This window comes from Eschrichtius robustus, chromosome 11 (genome assembly GCF_028021215.1).
Source record: "Eschrichtius robustus isolate mEscRob2 chromosome 11, mEscRob2.pri, whole genome shotgun sequence".
Lineage (NCBI taxonomy): Eukaryota > Metazoa > Chordata > Mammalia > Artiodactyla > Eschrichtiidae > Eschrichtius > Eschrichtius robustus.
In genome coordinates, this window is record NC_090834.1 from 60,654,462 (window position 1) to 60,680,429 (window position 25,968).

A 25,968-nucleotide genomic window follows, 5' to 3' on the forward strand; every position below is an offset into this window, starting at 1 on the left:
GTATGTAATAAATATATAAGTGCAAGATATTATATTAGAAGTGGTGGAGAGTTAAAGAGACTAAACAAACAGATCCATCTTGAAAGATTTTACAATCTAATAGGAGAAAAATTTTTTAAATAAGCAAACAACCTGCTGCTTCCATGGTACAACAGAACATATTTTAATAAATACAAGCTTCTTTTAAAATAAGTAAATTAAAAAAATAAGGGAAAGGCCAGCTCAATATTCAGCTCATGATGCACTGTACAGCCAAACAGATTTAAGTGAAATGTTCGAGCTTTAATAAAGTACATTATATTTTACAGTTTATGGCAGAAAAATAATAAAAGGAACTTTAAAGATATATTATTTCAAAGATGATTAGGCCCTAAAAGTTTACTTACCTTTACAAAACTCCTTCAGAAAAGTTAATGTCTGCCTTATAGAGTCATTACTCACTTCAGTAACCCATTGACCATATCTGATTACTCTGTGCTCTGGCCTTTAAGGACTAGAACTGCATGCTTACTACTTGAATAATTCAGCCAGCAATGGGGAGAAAATACTCCTCAAAAACGAACCAGTGGTGAGGGAGAAAAAAGAAAATGGATAGGTCAGGAAACCAATTCAGAGAAAGCCTAAACCACTCACGTGATCCGCAGAATTATCAAAAGTAGTTCATCTTTCCCACTACAGAAACAAGGGAGATAAGCAGTCTAGAAGCAAAGGCTGTTTTTTTTTCCCCTAACTTTAACCTTTCAGAGTCTAATGATTCAAAGAAGACAAACAAGGGCATGCTGGATTATATGTTTCCAAAATCTAATATAAAGCAACTATTATTTAACCATGTGGTCAAAGTTAAGCACCTAACGAACTGTATAAGCAGAAGGAATAATGGTGTAAATAATAAGCTTAATGCAACCAATATATAGAATTTATAGGGATGAATCAATTATTTCAAAACACAAAATGACTAACAGTCAATCTTATATAGATTAGAACCATAAAGAGATCAATATGGAAATAATTTCTCCATAAAACTTATTTTTTCATTTCAACATATATTTACTGCAGACAAGAATATAACAAGATGGGCGATTGGGATTGACATGTATACACTGATGTGTATAAAACTGATGACTAATAAGGACCTGCTGTATAAAAAAATAAATAAAGTTAAATTTAAAAAAAGAGAATATAATAAGAATATAAATATTCAAGAATGAATACAACAAAATTCTTTCCCCAATCAATGTAACAAGATGGAGGACTGAGCACATGCTAATTTTCTCCTTCTACTTAAAACACCATAAAATGTCAGAAAACTTCTTTTTAATAGAATACATCTATAAAAGCACAGAAAAAATAGCGTGCCATTAGCAATCAAGATCACAAATATCCAAAAGATGGAACTAGTTTTCACACCTAAAGGTTATAAGAAAGCAGTTCATAGAAAACCTGTAAATGGCCAGTAAGCACAAGATGCTCCTTCTCTCTAGTAACCAGGGCAATGTAAATTAAAACAATGAGATATTTTATTCAGCAGATAGCAAAATATTAAAAATAATGATAAAGGCTTAGCAAGGATTTAAAGAAAAGGGACTCTCTTTTACTGTTGGTAAGAGAGTTAAGTTGAAAAAAGTCTTTTGAATATCCACCAAAATACAAAGTGTATATACAATCTGACCTGCACTTTCACTTCTAGGAATCTAACTTAAAGGCAGTATTTGCTCAGATATGTTCATGTATGTTTAGTGCAACATCTCTTCAAAACTGGGGGAAATGCAAAACAATTTAAATGATCGATGGTTAAATGAATTATGCCTCACCCACACTATGAAATACCATTCAGTATGAAAAAAGTACCTATATGAAAGCACCTGCTGCCCCTCCACAAAAAAAGCACATATTGTTAGAGGAAAAAAAAAAAAAAACTGGCTACAGAATAGATCATATTATTCCTCAAAATTCCTAGCTTCTTTGAAGTATTTACCATCAGACTGTAATACCCACAACCCCTCTTTGAGGTAGTCACCTGTCAACTCCCCTTATTCACAGAAAACCTTAGCACTTAAGTTTCTGCCCAGCTACTCCAGTGGTATTTCTGAAGATTTCAATATCAGTATATTCTCTCAGTTTCTTCACTTCCTTCTAGATAAATCTTTTCTTCCATCCTACTTCAGTTACCTCCTCCCATAATCATACCCTAAACTCTGTCATGTTCAATAACTAAACCACCTCCCAGTCTCACATTTAACCCTCTCACATTTAGACCACGACTTCTAGGTTTCCAACTTCACTTACATGCTAGTCACCCTACTTTTATAATTCTTTAGCACCATCAAAACTTCCAGTCCACTGACTCTACCACTCTCATTGTCCATCATGTCCTCAATTCCTTCCTCAAACAACCTCCTTAAAATAACCATGGTCCAAAACTACAACAACTTCCTTGTATACACCTTCAAGTCCACTGCATCATTCCCTCTGTCATACTTTTGGTAAAATCCTAACCCTCGTTAAACCCAACCCATTGCTTACTCCAAAATTATTCTAATTGGTCTTATTTCCATTCTTGTCCCATGAGGCAGAAACAGCTAGCTGCCTACCCAGTATTCATTCTTTCATTTCTTACTAAAACAACCCTAGGGATTTCCCTGGTGGTGCAGCGGTTAAGAATCTGCCTACCAATGCAGGGGACACGGGTTCGATCGCTGGTCCAGGAAGATCCCACATGCCACGGAGCAACTAAGCCCGTGCACCACAACTACTGAGCCTGCGCTCTAGGGCCCGCGAGCCACAACTGCTGAGCCTGCATGCCACAACTGCTGAAGCCCACGTGCCTAGAGCCCATGCTCCACAACAAGAGAAGCCACCGCAATGAAAAGTTTGTGCACTGCAACAAAGAGTAGCCCACATGTGCCGCAACTAGAGAAAGCCCACGCAGCAACAAAGACCCAACGCAGCCAAAAATAACAATAAATAAACAAATTTATAAAAATAAATAAATAAAAGAACCCTAATTTTACTTAGGAAGTTAATGTACCCAGCTAAAACACTATGCTTCCCAGCTTTCCTGGCAGCTAGAGGGAGTCTGTGACACTAAACTACAAAATACAGGTGAAGTCACTGGGTGCGGCTTTGGAGAAGGCTCTTTAAAAGACCCAATTCAGCTGACATATGCCCTTCCGCCTTACCTTCTGTCTAGATGGGATTCTACAGAAGGATCAACGATGGTTGATCCACATCACAAGGAGACAGGCACACTTGAAGATGTCTAACAGAAAAACAAAAGGAGCCTGAACCCCTGATGTCCTAGAGCTGCCATAATCAGCCCTGGACAGCTTACCTACAGCTTTTTGTTACTGGAGAAAAGTAAAACTCCTAATTTATTTGAGTCACTATTTTGGGGTCTCTACTATTCACAGGAAATCCAATTCCTAATTCTTAGACCCATTACAGTTTATTCCCCACACAACAACCAGAGACCTTTTTTTTTTTTTTTTTTTTTTTTAAAAATTATTTATTTATTTATTTTTGGCTGTGTTGGGTCTTCGTTTCTGTGCGAGGGCTTTCTCTAGTTGCGGCAAGCGAGGGCCACTCTTCATCGCGGTGCGCGGGCCTCTCACCATCGCGGCCTCTCTTGTTGCGGAGCACAGGCTCCAGACGCGCAGGCTCAGTAATTGTGGCTCACGGGCCCAGCCGCTCCGCGGCATGTGGGATCTTCCCAGACCAGGGCTCGAACCCGCATCCCCTGCATTGGCAGGCAGATTCTCAACCACTGCGCCACCAGGGAAGCCCAACCAGAGACCTTTTAAAAGTATAATTCAGATCATATTACTGGCTTCCTTTAATGTTTATAAAACATTAAATTTCTACATGTAGAATGATTATCTCCCAAGGTATCCTTCTCTCTCCCAAGGTAAGGACCCTAAAATAAATTTAGGGTCCTTACCAAGCAACTAGGCCTTCTTTGATCTGGCCCTCTATCTCTCCCAACTCACATCTTACCAAATCCCCATACCACCCTTCCACCCTTCCACAACTTGTACACTCAGTTAGAGCCACAGTGTTCCTTAAACAAGCCAAACTTGTTTCCGTCGCAGGGCCTTTGCATTTGCTGTTCTCTTTGCTGGGAATGCTCTTTCCTCATTAAGTTTACTTGGCTTGCTCCCTCATCTCTTTCAGGTAGCGACTCAAATGTTGCCTTCTCTGAGACTTTCCCTGATCACTGTATCGAAAACAGTCTTTTTGTGTCTCAAGTTTCCCTTCCACTCCCCTCTAACTCTCCTTACCCTGCTTTATTAATATATATTAAATTTTTTTTGCTTATTTACTATACATCTTCCCCACTGGAATGAAATCTCCCTGAGGTCAAGAACCTTGGGTGTCTTCTTCAGCATCATATTCCTAGTACCTGGCACACAGTAAGGACATAATAAATATATGATGAATAAATGAATATACATCATGATCTTATTTATACTAAAAAAGACTAAAACATATGTGTGTGTGTGTGTAAATATATAAAGGATCTAGGATATACACTAAACTGTTGACACTAGTTATCTCTGGGGAAGAAAGTAGAAAATAAGAAAAAGGAGAACTTTCACATTTTGCTCTGCATATTTCTGCGTAAAAAAGACAAAATTAACTACAACACATGGCAGGAAGAAAATATTAAACATATTTAGAAATATAAACCTATTTATAGAATCATAAAATTTAGAAACATAGTAACCTCAGTAAGCATAACACTACACCATGGGTAGAGGGATCTATGATTAATAAGCAAACATCTTTTAAAAGAACTAGAATTAGGGTAATAAAATTTCCTGTTAACTTTTTATAGCCCTTATAAAGGTTTTTACTGTCATTTAAACAAAATAATAAAGTATACTAAATAAAAAGTGTATTACACATCAAATTAGTAATGATGAGTTGTATAGAATTAATTTCCATCGCTTGCTCAGTAGAAACTTTTAAACATCACCCTCCCCCAGGGATTCATCTAGATAATTATATATTTGTTTTGTTTCAGAAAATATGCATTCTAAGAGACATCTTTTTTATCAAGTTCTCCATCCAAATGTCTAGTGCCTTAATTTTTTTTACTTTATTGAGGCATATTTTTACATATTATATAATTCATCCATTTCAAGTATATAATTCGATGATTTTTAGTACATTTACCAGGTTGTGGAACACACCATAAATCAGTTTTAGAAATCTTCATCGTTGTAATAAAATCACTCATGACCATTTACTGTTAATCCCCATTCTCACCCCTTCTCAATCAACCATTAATCTACTGTCTGTCTCTATACTTCTGTCTATTCCTAGACATTTTCTATAAATGTAAACATATAATATGTGGTCTCTTTTATCTGGTTTCTTTCACTGAGCATCTTTTTGAGGCTCATCCATCTGGTAGCATGTATCAGTGGCTCATTCCTTCTTATTGCTGAATAGTATTCCATTATATGGGTATGCCGTATTAGTGCCTTTTGATTTTATGACTTGGGATTTCCATTTTCCAGGTTATACAATGAGTGTAGGATAACCTGGGTACTTGGAGTATGGGTGGGGGGAAACCTATTTAACGTTTATTTAACACAAATGACACAGGTGAGTGTTTTTCAAACCCAATCCAGTTTATGCAGAATGAGATTGTCCTAGCTTCGCTCAACAGCATTATGCTATCAGTCGCTTTTAAAGCCATTTTCCTGTCCTTCCTTCCTAACAGGAATGAAAGAACAGTTCCCCAAGGTATCCTTCTCTCTCCCAAGGCTTATAAAAAATCTCTACACTCACTATGCCTTCTGCTTTACCTCCTTTTTCTACCTGCAAGTCCCTGTTTTCTCATTATCTTCAAGCTGACAGCTTCAAAATTTCCATATTCTCCAAGTTTCTGAAAAGTTATATTAAAACTAAATATCTGCATATTCTGGAATTTTATTTAAGAGAAATTTGTGGTTCTTTTGATGTAGCCCCTGAGAATAATTTGTTTCTATGTGGAAAAAAGCTTTGTAACTGATTTAAAACGAAAAACAAAAAAACTCACAACACCGATACAAAAGGAGCATGAGGACCCAAGTCAACATTTGACACTCTCATTTAAAAGAAAAGATCAGAAATATACAGTAATTAAGCACAGCTTTTTATCTTTTCTTTTTAACATGACCTTATTAAATACTGATTTTTTTCCATTCAGTCTAAAATGCCACCATAATGTTATTGTCTTGCCTCTGTTTTATGATGATGTCTGATTCAGATTAAGTGGATTATTTGCCTTTATAAAACATTAAATTTCTACATGTAGAATGATTATCTAATCATTTATGAACTTGGGTAAGGGATGGTGGTTCAGGGAGAGGGCTGGGGAAGGATGATTCAAATCTTATAACATACTTCTTATTACCAGTCTTTCTGAAGTCTTAATTTTCCAAGTGATTCCCAGACTATTAGCTTGAGAACATCAAAAATAAGATGATGTGGACACAGCTAAAAGCTTTCCCAATGGTAAACGTTCTCTAACTAGAAAATTATTCCACTACCCTTACCAGTCTAAGTTACAGTTCTTCTGGAGTACTTAAGAGAGTGAAAGCAGTAAAAGATAATACCAGCTACATGTAATTAGAAGAACCTTGCAAGATCAAGAAAAATAAGACAAACTATTATTATTAAAGCTTAAATGTTAGCTTTTATCTAACACTTAAATGCCAAGAACACCTCTCTTGGTGGCGTTATTGCAGCAGGTGTGTGATAGGCCGTGTGAGCTACATTTTCATCTTTGAAAGGACAGCTTAAAAGGGGTTCTGAGTTAAGGTTTACTCTACTTCCATTATAGCTACAGAATCTAACTAGACCAGTGTAAGGTAGGGTACAGAAAGACAGGCTCTGCATTATAAATTTTAAAAATCCCTAGTAAATCAAAACTCCCACTAAGCATTCTTTAATGTCATCATTTCAATTAACTTTAAGAAAATGAATGGCATAATGATATGTATACTGTTATACTGTACCTTTCGCAGGCTTTCATATTCCTCACGAAGTTCCCCAGGCTTGCTTAATTTGATTGGTGCTCTGAATATAAACTCTGGAGGAAAGGGAAAAGAAAACACTTTTTAACAAAACTTTCTAGGAAGAAACCAAGATCTTGTCCTACTGCTGCCCCCACATCATAAACCACATAAAAATTGTGGTCATCTTCCACAATTTGAATACTCATTCATTTATTTAACGAATACTTATTAAAGGGTATAAACCAGGCACAGTTCTAAGCACTGGGGAGAAGCACTGAACAAATAAAGTCCTTACTATCATGGAGCTTACAATATTGTGGGGGGAAAGAGACAATAAACAAACAAGTGTGTGTATATAATACAACTGGTGGTACTAAGGGCTATGGAGGAAAATAAACACAGGCTGGAAGATTACTTTATCAATATATAGAATGGTCTGAAGGGTCTCCCTGATAAAGTAACATGTTAAAAGACCTCAAGGAAAACTATATTTAAAGCTCCTAGTTCAACGTTACCAAGTAACATTTTAAATAAGCTGAAGTTTTACTCATAATACTTTGTTACTAATGTTTCTTTCTACTTCTTTTTCAACATTGCCAACAGACTATTTTCCTGTATACAACTTATAAATATTTTCAGTATATAACCGATTTTTTATCCTCAAAGCCTTCAGTGGTTTTGATCAGCTTACAGAATAAAGTCAAAACTCTTCAACATGTCACTCAAGGTTTTCCAGAGACTGATCACAACTTTATCTTTCTAAAGCACTGTGTCTCTCATCTCTTGACTATCTGGTTACAATATATATATGCCATATACTTCTAACTCTTTTATGCTGTTTCTCAGCTGAAATTCTCTTTTCTCCCCTTCTCTATATCCAGGCCCACAGGAGGCACACAATACACACTGGTTATATAAATGATAAAAATCCAACTTAAGAACAGGAATAAAAGATAAGTCCTAAATGCTATCAAAAAGGAAGGAGAAAATATGCATTTCTCTCTCCTTAAATGTACACAACACTTCGATATACCCCTATGTATATTTAGCGACTTAAACACAGTATTTATTTGAAGACTTACTAATAACTCTATATCCCATTCAGGTTGATAATATTTGTTGTAGAAAAGTGGGCTCCTCAAAAAGTTGACTTTTGTCCTTTTTCAGTTGTCTCAACTACCTTAAAAAGACTCATATACACCAGAGAAATGTGGAAGATTCTTAGACAGAAACACCGGACGTAATACAGATGCAGAAAACAGTAACTTAAAGCTCTACCAAGCTGCAGAGAATTATTAGAACCGGGGCTTGGGAGGCAAACACTACATCACCTTCACCCACTTAAACAAAAAGTCCTGATGACTATTTTAATCATATCTCTTAAGTACATTTCTAATTATAGGCAAATAGTATCTAAAACCAGATGCTTTAAAAGAGGAGGGGAAGAATGAAGAGAAAAGCAAAACCCTTAAGGCAAAAAAATACTTTTAATCCATTTATGGAGAACCTATTACCTGAACGATACTTTATATTTTCTCAGTGAATCTTCACAGAAACTTTATAAGGTAGGTATTATACCCATTTTACAATAAGGAAGATGAGAGGTTAGTGACTTGCCCAAGGCCACACAACTAGCACATGGTAAAATTAAGAGAAAAAGAATTAACAGGTATAAAGAGGGAAATTACATAATGATGAAAAAGGCAACCCATCAAGAAGCTATAATAATTATGCACTTGTATGAACCTACAGCAGAGCAAAAAAAAGATTATAAGAGAAATTAATAAATCCAAAATTATAGTAAAAAATTGTAACACACCACAATTAAAAACAGGTAGATCAGGAGGATCAAGAGGTAATAAAAATAAAGAAAAATTGAACAATAAAATTAACAAACTTGATTATCTATATTTATGAACTCAATGAACAAAATATATATTCCTTAAAGCAAACAAGGGACAATTAAAAATACCCTAGGACTCAAAGAAGTTGCAAAAAATTTCAAAGTATTCATATCATACAGACTTTGCTCTTGGATCTTAGCTGCCATTTTCCAAGCCAAGTTCTGTAGCTACCTGGCTGATTACTTTGGATTACTCAGTATTCTTTCCCAATAAATTCCTTATCTGCCTAAATTTGGCAGAGTACATTTCTGCTGATTAAAACTAACAACCACTGGCTGATTCTATTTTTCACATGGTACTATGAGATGACTAATAAACAAAACTCTACTAAAACTGGTTAAGAAAAAAAAGGAAAGAGACGACAAATTAATACTAAGAATAAAACTGAGGACCAAATTAGAAATATCAAGGCGAGTTTAAATCTCCAGCAACTATCAAAACAATGTTATAATGAGTGATCTTGCACATACATCATTTTGCATGTCTGCAAGTATATCCATAGATTAAAGTGCTGGAATCAGAACTGCTGAGTCAAAGAATATGTGCTTCTGTAATTCTGACAGACAATACCAAATCACCCTTCATAAAGCCTGTACAGATTTATAATTCCACCAGTGATGCATGAGAGCGCCATTTCCTCACACCTTTCCCGGCACAATGAGGGTTGAAATTTTTTAGCTTTGCCAATCTAATTGGTGAAATTCTGTATCTTATGCACTGAATGAGTGAAACTGAATACTTTTCACATGTTTGAGTAATTTGCATTTCCTTTGATGTGAAAAGTATATACATTTCCTTTACTCCTGTTGGAGTTAACTTTTTCTTCTTGATTTGTTAAAGCTCTGTCTAGGTAAGGAAAATTACCCTTATGTCACATGAATAGCAATACTTTTCCTAGTTTATCATCTGTCTTGACTTTGCTTATAGTGGTGATTTTTGTGTAGTTATATTAATCAAACTTCTCCTTTATGGCTTCTGCATTTTGTATCATATTTGGAAAGACCTTCCTCAGGCCAAGATACAATAACAAATTCTACCACAGTTTCTTCTGGTACAAAGTATAAGATTCTTCTCATATCTACTTTTAAAAATTCTAAATCTGTATATTTATTTGGAAGCAACATAAGGAGCATAATGTTATTCAGTCTTTTACTAAGTCTACGATCCAACACAAGGGACCAAAAATATTTTAATGATACACTAGTAAAAATGATTATAATTTTCACTTACTGTTAGAGAATTTGCTTTCTCTAAAATAGTTCTTGCTGACATTTAGAAGAAAATGTCCAAAGAGGTTAACATCTTCATTATATAGTGTAAATAATACAAAATTAAAAGCCTGATCCCCAAAACTTAGAAGCTTCCAGAGTCTTGGATAAGTCAGTCTCAACTTCCTCTTCTGTAAAACCAGAATAATACCTATTATGACAGGCCATTATGAGGATCAAATGAATATAATGAGAGTGAAAATACTTTGTAAACTATTTTCAGCCAGTAGAGTGGCATGCAGTAGAATCTGATAACTATAAAATTGTCTCTGGTGTTGGTGAGATAAAGAAATGGTAGTTTGGTTTGATTTATTTGCAAGTACAACTTACAAGAAACAAAGATAATGACCCAACTGCTTTGATACATATATTATACGAAAAGTTAAATTCACTTTGGGATACTTAAGAAATCTCAAAGTTCATAATATAAGGCCAAGTAGGAACTCGGCACACTGACTGAAATATTACTATGCCTTGACTCATTTGAGAGTGAAAGGTAATGGCAGGGGTAGGGGTGGAGTACTAATTTATATTCACCAAAATTAGTACTGATATAGATTAGCTTACTCTTGGATTAAGATTAATGATGTTTAATGCTTTAAAAATACAAAATGCGAAATAGTCACTTTTTGCAACTTCTTCCCCCAACAGGATTGTGCTACATTAACTGGCATCATGCCCAAAAGCTCAAAAAATTACATAGTCAACAAAGTAACTCTTGAATACAAAAACAGTTAAGCATAACAGGTCATGAATTGGTCCGATATGACATTAATTTAAATATTTAAGCCTATTTCCTATTTTAGTAACGCCCTCTAGAAATGTCAACAAGGCAAAAAAAAAATTCTTTTTTTTTCCCTACTGGCTTGCAAAAAGAGCATATTAGGTTCTGATACCTGCTCTGTCAATTAAGTGAGTATATTTAGATATATCAAAGCTTCTCTTTGCCTTGGTCTCACCTATCAAATGGAAATTAAAATACTGGCCAAACCTACCTCATAGGAATGCAGAAGACCACAATTAATAGTAGTAGTAGTAATCAGTGAAGAATCCCTATAATAAATAAAAACAGCTAACATTTAATAAGAGCACACTATATGCTAAATGTTACACACATACACACACAGAGAATGCAGAAAAGACTTAACAATAGCAGGCCTAACTTAAGATAGGCCTAACCGATCTTAAGGCCTGCTTACAGGGTTGGCCCTTGGCTGGTGCCTAGGAACTTGGATTTCAGGAGAGTTCCCACCCTCTCTGATTAGGTACAGGTTCATTGTACCTAGATTGTTTGTAGTACAATGTAGTTATGCTGAATACCTTCTTTCCTGATGGGATTCTGGAATTTTGGTATATGCTAGGCAGACAGTCCTTACATGATCAGCCACTAATAAACACTCTGGGCACTAAGTCTCCAAGAAGCTTCCCTGGCTGGCACCATTTAACACATACTGTCACAACTTGTTGCTGGGGGAAGTAAGCATGTCCTATGAGACTCAACTGAGAGAGGACTCTAGAAGCTTATGCCTGGTTTCCCCTCGACTTTGTCCCATGTACCTTTTCCCTTTGCTGATTTTAATCCGTATCCTTTCACTGTAATGGATCACAGCCATGAGTAGGACTATATGCTGAGTCCTGTGAGCACTCTCAGTGAATCATCGAACCTGTGGCGGGGGGCCGGGGGGCGGGGTGTCTTGGAGCCCTCCTGAGACACACATACACACATATCATGGACTAAAATCTCTTTAGATCTCAGTTTCTACTAGAGAAATGAAGTCAACACACTAGATAACTTCTAAAGTTAATGATTCAACACAGGCATTCCTTGTTTTATTGTACTTCACTTTCTTGCACTTCACAGATACTGTGGTTTTTACAAATTGAAGGTTTATGGCAACCCTGTGTTGTCAGATGATAATTAGCATTTTTTAGTAATAAAGTATTTTTAAATTAAGGTGGGTATATTGTTTTTTAAACCATGAGGCTATTGCACACTTAACAGACTACAGTATAGTATAAACCTAACTTTTATGTGCACCGGGAAACCAAAAAATTCATGTGACTCGCTTTATTGCAGTATTCACTTTATTACAGTGGTCTGAAACCAAACTCTCAATATCTCCAAGGTATGCCTGTAATAATATTTTTATTTCATTTTCATTTACTACTCAACAGGTTTCTCTAAATTCTGAAATACTCTATTAAAGTTTAATATAATAGGTAAAAATGATATTAGGATTTTAAACTTATATAACAGTAGCTATAACATGAAAATAATTTCTTTGAAGCCTTATGAAATATGGTTTCAATCCACCTGGAAAAAGGTCAGAAAAATGAAAATCTCCCCTTTTAAATCAAAGTCTTTTACAGTGTCTCTTAAAGCTTACTGGAGAACATGTATACACTCAACATTATTAATTATACTAAGATATTTATCAGTCATGATTAACCTTTCAGGTTCCCTGACTTTTAGTACAGAAAGAACACTCATTTATAATAAAATAGTTCCTGTCTGCTGATGCGGGACTTGACTTTTCTTAATATTCTCTTTACTTCCCTCTGCCTACCTAGAGTCATATGTCAGCTCCCTCCACTCCAAAAGTTGAAATTGTGATTGAAACTCCTGCAATACTATCATAAAATCAGAGCAACAGGAGAAAACCTAGATGACTTGGTATGGTGATGCCTTTTTAGACATAATATCAAAGACATGATTCATAAAATAAGTAATTGATAAGCTGGACTTCATTAAAATTAAAAATTTCTGCTCTGCAAAAGACAATGTCAAGAGAGTGAGAACAAAAGCCACAGATTGGAAGAAAACATTTGCAACAGATGTATTTGATATAAGACTGTTATCCAAAATAAACAAAGAACTATCAAAACTTAATCAGAAAACAACCTGATTTTTTTTTAATGGGCAAGAGACCTTAACAGACACCTCACCAAAGAAAATATATGGCAAAGAAGAAGACACAGCAAATAAACAAATGAAAAAAACGCCCAACATCGTATGTCATTAGGGAATTACAAATTAAAATGAGATGGCACTACACCCCTAATTAGAAGGGCTAACATCCAAAACACTGACAACACCAAATGCTGGTGAGGATGTGGAACAACAAAAATTCTCATACACTGCTGGTGGGAATGCAAAATGGTAGAGCCACTTTGGAAGGCAATCTGGCAATTTCTTACAAAACTAAACATAGTTTTACCATACAATCCAGTAATTGAACTCCTTGATATTTACCGAAACGAGTTAAAAACTTACATCCACACAAAAACCTGTAAATAAATGTTTATAGCAGCTTTGGCCATAACTGCCAAAACTTGGAAGCAAACAAGATATCCTTCAGAAGGTAAATGGATAAATAAACTGAGGTACATACAGTGAAATTAATTAAAGAAACCTCAGCTAAAATTAGAGTAGGGACAGGCCTGTAGGGGGAGCGGTCATGCACCCCATGCATCTGTCAGTTACTCCAAATAGGAAGAGCTATACATCTACACCTATGACAGGAAGGTGTTGCTTACTTTACTATCCAGCAGGAAGAAGAAAACTTCTCTCCACCCAAAAACAGCTCCACCAATCAGATATGCAGCAGCTATGCAGCAGCTCAACTGATGAGAAGCCTCCATACTTTGGACTCCCAGCTTCCTCCAATGGACTCGTTGGTTATTACAGCCCTTCCCAACTCCCCTCTTTTCCCTATAAAAGCAAATTCCGCTTCCTCGTTCTCTGGATTTGTCTCTGGTCTGCCATAGTTTGCATATCCCAAACTGCAATTCCTCTGGCTATTCCCAAATAAACTCACTTTTGCTGGTAAAATAACTGGCTATTATATTATGAAAGTTGATAATCCAGACAATGGAATATTATTCAGTGCTAAAAAGAAATGAGTTTTCAACACTGATGAAAAAAGTCGGAGATAACACAAACAGCTGGAACGATATACCAGGTTCTTGGATTGGAAGAATCAATATTGTCAAAATGAATATACTACTCAAGGCAATCTACAGATCCAATGCAATCCCTATCAAGTTACCAATGGCATTTTTTCACAGAACTAGAACAAAAAATTCTATAATTTATATGGAAACACAAAAGACCCCAAATAGCCAAAGCAATCCTGAAAAAGAAAAATGGAGCTGGAGGAATCAGACTCCTCAACTTCAGACTATACTACAAAGCTACAGTAACGGAAACAGTATAGTACTGGCACAAAAACAGAAATATACATCAATGGAACAGGATAGAAAGTCGAGAAACAAACTCACATACCCATGGTCGACTAACCTATGACAAAGGAGGCAAGAATATACAATGGAGAGAAGACAGTCTTTTCAATAAGTCTGGGAAAACGGGACAGCTACATGTAAAACAATGAAATTGGAACACTAACACCACATACAAAAATGAACTTCAAATGGATTAAAGACCTAAATTCAAGGCCAGACACTACAAAACTCTTAGAGGAAAACATAGGCAGAACACTCTTTGACATAAATTGCAGCAATATCTTTTTTGATCCACCTCCTACAGTAATGAAAATAAAAACAAAAATAAACAAATGGGACCTAATTAAACTTCCTCTGCACAGCAAAAGGAACTATAAACAAAACAAAAAGACAACCCTCAGAATGGGAGAAAATATTTCCAAACAAAGCAACTGACAAGGGATTAATATCCAAAATATACAAACAGCTCATGCAGCTCTATGTCAAAAACAAACAACCCAATCAAAAAACAGGCAGAAGATCTAAATAGACAATTCTCCAGAAAAGATATACAGATGGCCAAAAAGCACATGAAAAGATGCTAATTACCAGAGAAATGCAAATCAAAACTACAATGAGGTGTCCCCTCACACTAGTCAGAATAGACATCATCAAAAAGTCTATAAACAATAAATGCTGGAGAGGATGTGGAGAAAAAGGAAACTCTCCTACACTGTTGGTGGGAATGTAAATTGGTACAACCATTATGGAGAACAATATAGAGGTTCCTTAAAAAACTAAAAACAGAACTACCATATGATCCAGCAATGCCACTCCTGGGCATATATCTGGAGAAAACTCTAATTAGAAACGATATATGCACCCCAATGTTCATAGCAGCACTATTTACAATAGCCAAGACATGGAAGCAACCTAAATGTCCATCAACAGATGAATGGATAAAGAAGATGTGGTACTTATATACAATGGAATATTACTCAGCCGTAAAAAAGAATGAAATAATCGCATTTGGAGCAATATGGATGGACCTAGAGATTATCATACTAAGTGAAGTAAGTCAGACAGAGACAAATATCACAGGATATCGCTTATATGTGGAATCTAAAAAAATGGTACAAATGAACTTATTTACAAAGCACAAATAGTCACAGATGTATAAAACAAACATGGTTACTTGGGGGAAGGAGAGAGGAGGGATAAATTGGGAGACTGGGATTGACATATGCACACTACTATATATAAAACAGATAACTAATAAGGACCTACTGTATAGCACAGGAAACTCTACTCAATACTCTGTAATGACCTATATGGGAAAGAATCTAAAAAAAGAGTGGATATATATATATATACATATAACTGATTCACTTTGCTGTACACCTGAAACTAACACAACATTGTAAATCAACTATACTCCAATAAAAATTTTAAAAAATAAATAAAATGTATTATGATTGGAAAAAAAAAGAAAAAAAAAGAGCTTTCAAAGCTATGAAAAGACATGGAGGAACCTTTAACGCATATTACTAAATGAGAGAAGCCAATCTGAAAATGCTACATACTGTATGTCTCCAACTATATGACATTCTGGAAAAGATAAAACTTTAGAGACAACAAAAAGATCAGAAGCTCCAAGGATGGAGAAGGTAGGGATGAGTAAGCAGAGCAGAGGATTCTTAGGGCAGTGAAAAGACTCTTTCTAATATTATAATGATGGACAAATTTCATTATACATTTGTCCAAACCCACAGAATGTACAACACCAAGAGTCAAATCTACCATTCTGGTGAGTGACAGTGATAATGGGGGAGGCTATGAATGTGTGGGGGCAGGGATCATATGGGGTATCTCTGTACCTTCCTCTCAATTTTGTTGTAAAACTAAAACTGCCCTAAGAAATAAATTCTTGGGTTGGGGGGGGGGGTGGCGTGGGGGGGAGCACAGCAACAGCACGTCAAAAGCAGCAGAAAAGGCAACATCACTCTCCTTAGTCCAGAGGAATTAGTCCCCAAACCCACCAATCCCTCCACCAGAATCTATAGGGATTTTCAAGTGTTTCAGTAGCACAGAAACAACCATTCACCCTTCCTTCATCTCACAGAAAAGAAATACTAGAAACTATTCCAGGTGTCACTGAGCTGCTGAGTATTTTAGTATTTATAAATTTATCCAGTGGTGGAAGTACTTTCTTAATGCCTGTCCTCTGACAACTACAGTTGATCCTTGAACAACATAGGTTTGAACTGCGCAGGTCCACTTATATGCAGATTTTTTTTCAATAAATACATACTATGGTACCATATGATCTGCGGTTGAATCTGAGGTTGGTTGAATCCACTTATCCACATAAGGTTATACACAGATTTTCAACTGTGCAGGGGGGTCGGTGCCGCTAATCCCCATGTTGTTCAAGGGTCAACTGCACCATGTTTAAAAGAGAAACTCTCTAAGGATACGATACCCTAAGAATGACAAACACACATGGCCAATGACCAAAGCTGAGTACTACATTCAGTCTAATGTGAACTGTAGGAGCAGCTATACTTCCTTGATGGTCCTTCCTGAAAAAGATTTTCTCTAGGGTGGGGTGACTGGTTATTAATAAAGGCAAACAAACAAAACAAACTATAAGACTAGCATTTTGCTAACTGCACCAAACCCTCAGGAATAAAGTATCATTGTCAAAGAATCCACACTCAATACAAAATTAGAAAAAGAACCTCACTGAACTATATTGGGAAGACGCTACCCCAATAACTCTCAAATCCAAAGGTAAACATCCCTTGGTACCTGGCTATGCTTGAGTTTTTACCCCTGTACGTTCAATTTCTTATTAGTGCAGCAGAATGAAAAAGAACTTTGCACTTAAGAGTCCCAAGATCTTGATCCTAATTTGAATACTCCCACTTACTAGTTATTTGTCCTTGGGCAAATAAAAAAATCTCTTTGTTAATTTCCATCTCTATCTCCATGACCAGTATCATTCTGATGACTGGCAGTTATATAGAACTTTCATTATGCCAGGCCCATTTCTAAGCACTCTATATTTTAACTCATCTAATCTTCATAATGACAATGGGGAGATGCTATTATCCCCACTTTACAGATGAAGAAACTGAAGCACAGAGCATACAACTTGCCCAAGGCTACACTGCTGTAAATGAAAGAGCTATGATTTAAACTCAGGCAATCTGGCTCCAGAATCGGTCTCCTTACCCACTGTTCTTTATTACCTCTTTAATATTAAAAAAAAAAAAAAAAAGAAAGAAAAAGAAGCTGAACAACCCTATATGACAATGGGAAAAGGACATGAACAGGCAGTTTACAGAAACATAAATTCAGATGACTTGTAAACAAATTAAAATATGTTCAATTTCGCTCATTTCAAGATATTAAAACTTCTGAAACAAAACACTTTTATATATCAGATTGGCAAATATCAAAAAAATTTGATAAAGACAAGAGTTAGCAAGGGTATTCGTTATCTTAATGATGTATCGTACATGTGTACAAAGATGTACAGACAAGAATATTCACTGCAGATCAATCACAATACTAAAGACTGGAAACAACCTAAATGTCCTTCTATTTTAGAATGACTGAATAAATTATAAGTGACTGGGATACAATGGATCCTTTCCTATACTGTCTGTTTTTATTCCTGGTCTGGCTTCTTGGTTTACCACGTAATTTTTGTTAGAATGCCATTCATTGTGTTATGAAAAACTATAAAGGCTGTGGATGATATAACACTCCTACAGAAGATTCACCATCTTCTCTGACAGGCAATTAGACTAAGGGTAGATCACCTCACAATCCATTCAGGACATGAGCTTATTCAAGGTTGGCTGCAGGCTTTGTAAAGCTTGAAAAGTTTGATCTACCCTAGTTTGTAGCCCTCCAAGGATCCAACTGAGAGTTAAGGGTATCTTCCAAGCCTGCCTTCCTTGGAAGGTCCTCAACTTTTCTCTCCTCAAACACTGAAGAACTGCTAAAAGAGTGCTCTGCTTTTCATTAGGCTTCTGGGAAGCTTCTTAACCTTTTACCCTACACAGTTAAAGAATCTGCAAATGCCTCAAGAGAAAAAAAAGCAGGTGGAGAGGCTGGGGCGGGGAGGAGTGGGGGCGGGGAGATGCACCTCCCTTCGCTCTGGGATCTTGGCCTCTCAAGTTTTGGCTGCCTTGGCAGCCCTGAACTATAATTTTTGTATCCCTAGCCCCATGAAGAAAGCTCTGCTGGCTTTTTTGCCTCTTAATAGCTATACTCTCCCTTTGCCAAGAATCCACAAATGTCTGAAGTCCTGGCTGCCTTGGCAATTTACCAATGCCTTCATATAGATTTTTTTTAAATCAGGCTTTTCTAGTTATTCTCAGCAGGAGTTTTGGTCTGCTACAATCTGCTCCATCATAGCCAGAAGCAAAATCTACATTCTTCATAAGCAGTGGAGAAGACGAGATTTTCGTCATGAAACCACAAACCATTAATAAAGAGGGAACAAGCAGTGAGGAAGAAGACAAAAGGAGAAAATATTCTTTTAAGAAAGTCAAGAAAGGAATCTAATAAAGGTAGAAAACGTGTGGTCCAAGTACTAAAGAAACTTACAATCTTACTAGGGAACGAAAAACATACGCGAGTGAAACTACTATAGAATGTCAAAGAGTTATAAAACTAAACACCTGACTGCAGCTCAGAACAGAATGAGGTAGAGGTACACACAGCAAAAGAAGACAATGAGTCAAAGTACATCTTCTACAACAAAACCTATGTAAGTGCAAAGATACACAGGAAACAAGAGGCCATTATCCATACTAATCTCAAGGTTACCTGTTTATACTACCCACCAAACTTCTGAACTATCTTCAAATGGAATATTCGAAAGGAGAAACTTTAATGTTAAATTAGGCATACCATTTAGAAGTAGGAAGGTGGAAACATGGGGAGCGAACCACAAATACGTTCTAAAACCAAACTAAAGTGCTTTCCATTTTATCTACTATTTTCTTGGTTTACTCCTTCTAACTCTCCAAGAGTGCAGATGACAGCCAAGTACCAACTGTCTTAAACTAACGCAATTGCTCCTGTACCTACTTGCCCAAGACATTAACAATTTACAGTAGGCAATATAAAGAGCGTTTACCTGGAAAGAAGAGGAAGTGCACAGAGAAAAAGTTAAAAGTTAAGAGAATATTCATATCAAATTTTAAAGCTGCTTACCTAAGTACCATAATTAACACCACAGATTACTGCTATAGTAACTCAAACTGTGTTTTAAAACTATCCTTGGCAAAGAACTAATTAAATCAAGATGTCACAACTCACATACCAAGAACTTAAAACATGTTTGTAAATTTCAACCTAATAATTTATAGGAATCTTAGAAAATAATCTAAAATACAGAAAAACTTTTACATAAAAAGATTTTCATTGAAACATTGTTCATAATTGCAAAACAAAAACTGAGAATAACCTAAATGTCCAATATTGAGGGAATGATTAGGCTAATTACGGACAGCCCATACAATGTACTATTATCCTGGCATCAAAATTATATAGAAAGATTTTTTTAATAATATGCAATATTGGGTTTCCCTGGTGGTGCAAGGGTTAAGAATCCGCCTACCAATGCAGGGGACACGGGTTCGAGCCCTGGTCCGGGAAGATCCCACATGCCACGGAGCAACTAAGCCCATGCGCCACAACTACTGAGCCTGTGCTCTAGAGCCCGCGAGCCACAACTACTGAGCCCGTGAGCCACAACTACTGAAGCCCGCACATCTAGAGCCTGTGCTCTGCAACAAGAGAAGCCACCACAATGAGAAGCCTGCACACTGCAACAAAGAGTAGCCCCTGCTCGCCGCAACTAGAGAAAGCCCGCGCACAGCAACAAAGACCCAACACAGCCAAAAATAAATAAAATAAAATAAATAAATTATTAAAAATGCAATATTGCTTTAATTAGATAGGAAACCATTTACGTTAAATGAGAGATGCAGACGCCAGACTGAATATGCCTTATAATTTCAAACGTGAACATTAAATATAGAAATGGAAATAACAAATGGAAAAAGAAATAACAATATAATTGTAGAAGTCACAAAGGGAGAAGAAAATATTAATGATAACATATCAAGTTATCATACATAAGTGTGTAAGAATAATGAAAACCGTTATCAGAGATCAGGAAGTTAAAGAGGGAAGTGAGCAGTGAGGAAGAGGGAGGTGCTGTGGGAAGAGAAAATACACCAAAAAAATGCATGAGACCCTTTCCCCAAAGCACTTATTAACACAGCTTATTAGCTAAGACAAAGTCATAAAAAGTTGTAAGAAGAGATTTAAATAATTACAGAGACTATGACAAATGCAAAGTCACAAAATGAACAATTGCCAAATGCATCTTACAAGCAAACGTTCCAACAGACATCTGTAGGAGCAAGAGAACAAGGGCTGGGAAGGAAAGTCAAGGCTTTAGGAAGGTTGGATGAAGCTGAGTCTAACTGGTAAAACTTAGATTAAGTTAAAAGACGGAAGGGTACTTTCCTGGTGGTCCAGTGGTTAAGACTCCGCACGCCCAATGCAGGGAGCCCGGGTTCGAAGCATGCCACAACAAAGAGCTTGCACGCCACAACACAGATCCCTGTGCCACAACTAAGACCCGGTGCAAGTGGTTAAGAATCCACCTGCCAATGCAGGGGACACGGGTTTGAGCCCTGGTCTGGGAAGATTCCACATGCTGCAGAGCAACTAAGCCCGTGCGCCACAACTACTGAGCCTGCGCTCTAGAGCCCGCGAGCCACAGCTACTGAAGCCTGTGCACCTAGAGCCTGTGCTCCTCAAGAAGAGAAACCACCGCAATGAGAAGCCCGCGCACCACAACAAAGAGTAGCTCCCACTCGCCACCCGCATGCAGAAACGAAGATCCAACGCAGCCAAAAATTTAAAAATATAAATAAATAAATTTGTAAAAAAAAGAAAGACCCAGCGCAGCCAGATAAATTTTTTTTTAAGTCTTTAAAAAAAAAAAAAGATGAAGGGCAATCCATGTGAACAACAAAGCATGACCAAAGTGTGATAACACTACTGAACTGCACGCTTAAAAGGTTAAGACGGTAAGTTTCAAGTTATGTGTTTTTTACCCCAATTTTAATTTTTTTTAAGTGTGAAGGCTGGATAGTAAATAAATACATTCTGCTAGAGCAGAAAGTTTATGTAGGAGAGTTGTATAGGCCAGAAAGGGTAGGTTGGGGCCAAATTATAGAGGACCTTCAACATTAGGCTAGGGAATCTAAACTCATCCTGTCATCAACAAGGATACTACCATATTTAATCTTATTAATATTAATAAAACTATTAATAAACAATAAAACTTCAGTTATCCAGCATGCTTGGGGAATAAGATGTTCCTTAATTTTATGTGGTAACAATGCCAAATTTGGGCAGGATCTTCCCCATACAGTTACAGCACTTCACCATCCACACGTGTTTGCCGGATAACGTTCAAAAGTACAAAGATCCCAGGCTGTGGAGACCAATCAGACTCCATCACTTATCAGTGTGACACTGGGCACACTACAACTTCTCCAGCCTTCAGTTTCCCCACTTCCCAAATAAATTGTTATGAATGATTAAATGACATGACTTAAAGTAATGTCTTGTACAATGCTGGATATATAATTGATATTCATTAAGTGTTAGATACATCCTTATAAGGAAAAATTCTACTTAATCTTTTCAGGGATAGAAATTTCTCAGAATTGTAGGAAAGTATAAGGGAGTCAATGAAAAAAAATGGCATCAGAGATTTTTTTCTCTATATATAAGTGGGACAACTAGATAGTGCTTATTAACTGCTAATAAAAATTAATGATAAATATTCAAATTCCAAGTTGCATCTTGCTTCCTTAGCTTAAAAAATTAACCTGATTTGTACCTCGATCTGGAAAGAATAATGAGTCTTAAGCAGCCTAAGTCTGTGTAGACTTACGGCCAGATAGTAAATATTTTCAGCTTTGCAGACCAAAAGACAGCTGCTCAATTCTGCCATTGTAGCATGAAAGCAGCCATAGATAATATGAATAAGTATGGCTGTGTTCTAATAAAAATTTACAAAAATAAGCAGTAGGCTGGATCTGGCCTGCTGAATGTAATTTCCTAACCCCTGGTGCTATAGATTGAATGTTGTGTCCCCTACACAATTTATACGTTGAAACCTAATCCCCAATGTGATGGTATTTGGTGGTGGGGTCTTGGAAAGGTGATTAGGTCATGAGGGCAAAGCTCTCATGAATGGGATTATGGCGCTTATAAAAGAGACCCCAGATTCACTTTGTCATAAAGCAGAAACTAACACACCATTGTAAAGCAATTATACTCCAATAAAGATGTTAAAAAAAATAATAAAAGAGAGACCCCAGAGAGCTCCCTTGCCCCTTCCACCAAGTGAGGACACAGCAAGAAGACTGCCATCCATTAACCAGGAGGCAGGCCGTCACGAGACACTGAATCTACCAGTCTTGATCTTTGACTTGCCACCCTCTAGGACTGTGACAAATAAATTTCTGTTGTTTTTAAGCCACCCAGTCCATGGTATTCTGTTATCACAACCCAAATTGACTAAGACATCTAGATTAGAAAAAGACAAAGTAAGAGAGTAGAGATCAATAGAATTTGCAAAAGCAGGTATTAACCAAGAGTAGAGTCAAAGTGTAAGGTTCCTTGTTGAATCCAGAAATGGCCCAAACAACAGGCACAGCAAGGCAGCCCACACCGGATCAGCACAGTCCAAGCATGAGGCACACAATAAGGGAGGTCGCAAAAGCAAATGCAGGTACAGGAATGCTGCAGAGATGAAGGCCGTGCAGACCTAGGCAGACCAAGACCATGTGGGTGTCCCCATCTCTATATCCACCACCACCCTGGACAAAAGCCTTTGGACTTAATTTCTGCTCTTTTTGAGGTGAAGAATCATCCACAATAGTCCACAAGGTGGAATGGTACCAAAATTAGAAAGAGTGTAGGATTTCGAACCATACCAACCTGCATTCAAATCTACTACCCACTGGCTTTGTATCTACCAGTATTTATCCTTGCTAAGCCTGTTTCTTCATCCATAAAATGGGAGTAATACCTACCTTAACAGGGATGTTTACCTCATCTAATCCTCCAGTACCTTCTTGGTACAGATTCTGTGCACATTAAAATGGTAGCCTAACTGGCGGGTCTCTTAAGACTCTTTGCCTTTCTATCTTCAACACTGTTTCCCTAGTTCTTTATAAAGCAGAGACCTGACCCTATCATCCTCCTGCTTAATAACTTTCATTGGCTTCCCTCTGCCTCCAAGATTTATAAACAAGACTCAGTCTACCACCCCATATTTTCTCATATTCCCTCAATACTCTCCCCTCCCCAGCCTTCACACAGTATCACTATTCCTAGATATGCCAGACCCTGTCTCTTTACATATGCCACTTCCTCCTCCCACAATGTTTTTTCTCTTTTTCACTATATGATAATTAGTTCAAAGCCCTGTTTATTGCCCTCTCCTTTGCAAAGCATTTCTCACTTAACCCAGGGAGAATTACATTAGCCTTCTGCAGGTCCTCACAACATTCTGCACTTACCTCAATTGTAGCAGGATTTATTACCTGTGTTATAATTACTTGTTTCTGCCTCTGATTCCCCAAACTAGGAGATTTTCTTGAACCCATGGGGATGATCTCTAGGTATGTGTCTCAGTATAAAACAGTGGCTTAAGATTTTTTTTGTTGAATGTACCAATGAGAAAGTGCTTTAAAACCAGCACCATTTTGTACTAAGATCTTTTAAAGAATTTGCTGTCTGAAGGAAGATCAATTTGTAAAGCTTTTCTTTATAATGAAACCAAAAGTAAACTTTAGTAAAGTCCAAGTCAACACCAAATTAACAGGGTCCAATCTTTTGAGGTTTTATCATAATAGTTTTACAGAACCAAACACTAGACAAAACACAAGAGAAATGGCAAAACAGAAGTAAAGGGAAAATAGGTCCACTGCTATTTAGAAAAATAAAAACCAAAACTGGATATAAGTTGTCTTCAGGCTTAAAAATTTAATTGTACACACATGTAATGAGGAAGACTAGCTCAGTTCTGTTCTGAGAACTGCGTTGCTCATCCTGAATCTGTAGTTCTATTGCCTACAGGATAAGCAAGGCCAATGCAATCTTTGGCAGCATTAATAAGAATTTAGCATCCAGATGGAGAGACGGTAAACCTCACTAAATTTTGCACTGGTCAGGCATTATTTAAAGCATGAGGGTCAATTCTGAGTGGCATATTTAAAGATGAACAGAAGGATAAAGGAATCATGATATATAATCAAAAATCTTTTTTTAAAGGATTTTTTTTAGGACTCTTTTTCCTTTATTAAACATTTACTGAGTATCTAAAACATTCTAGGTACCATATTAAGTGCTGAATACACAAAGACATAGTCCCTGACCTCAAAGAGTTCAGTGTAATGCCAGAGACAGACACACAAACAAGGAACTGAAATCCAGTGACATGACGAATACACATACTCACGTGGTGGCACAAAGGAAGGCAATCAACTCCTATTTGAGAAAAAAATTCACAGAGCACTTGTTTCACCTGAGTATAATCTGACAGAAGGATAAGAGGGAAGACTATTCCAGACAGAATAATCATAGGTGACAAAAGGTCAGAGAGGTTTCAAAAAGCATACTATATTACAAGAACTGTAAGTAGTGTAGCATGACCAGAAATTTGGGAAAGGGAGAAAGAGGACCAAAGAGATGAATTTGAGAAGTTTAGCCTAAAAATTTAGATAGAAAAAATCATGGTCTTTAAATATTTGAATATTGAAACTAGGGAAGAATATTTTGATTCACTAGAAACTTAACTTTCAAACAATTAACATTGTCCAAAACTAGACAGCAATGAGTACAGAGTCACCAGAATGGGAGAAATATCCCTGTTCATGTATAAGCTCAATCTTCCCTTGGTATTCTAGATCTCATCCCTAGCTACTAACGATACTGAGAATCATTCCAGGTGTTTTATTGGCCTTTCAGTTTCCCTCTTCTGTGAAATGTCTATTCAAATCCCCTCACCATTTTTCTAATGAGGCATCTGTCATAGTGATTTGTAGTTCTTCATATATTTTGGACATTAATCTTTTGTTAATTATTACATTGGAAGTATTTTCTCACATTCTGTGGTTCATCTCCCTACTTTATCTTTTATCATACAGAAGTTTTGATTTTAATGTGACCAAATTATCAATCTTTTCCTTTACTCTGTATTTTTTGTTTAAAGAATTCTTCCTATCTCATTTTCACAGATACTCCTAGTATTTTCTAAGTTTTATAGTTTGACCTTTAATCGATCTGGTATTAACTTTCTGTGTATGGTGTGAGGTAAAGATCTATTTTTCCTTGTTTTCTGTAAGGTTAGCTAACTATCCACAACTGAAAATATTTTTGTCCCATTGATTTGTAATGCCACCTGTCATCTACCAAATTCAAATATATGAGGACATGTTACTGGACCCT

General features: G+C 36.6%; 1 protein-coding gene across 1 annotated transcript in view; it reads right to left on the bottom strand.

The window, feature by feature from the left end:
- RNF169 (ring finger protein 169) overlaps nt 1-25,968 on the bottom strand; it is an 87,418-nt gene that overhangs the window by 49,984 nt on the left and 11,466 nt on the right. The window contains exon 2 of the mRNA XM_068556632.1: nt 7,008-7,081. Within this exon, the coding sequence (XP_068412733.1) occupies nt 7,008-7,081 (74 nt within the window). The remainder of the gene's footprint in view (nt 1-7,007; nt 7,082-25,968) is intronic.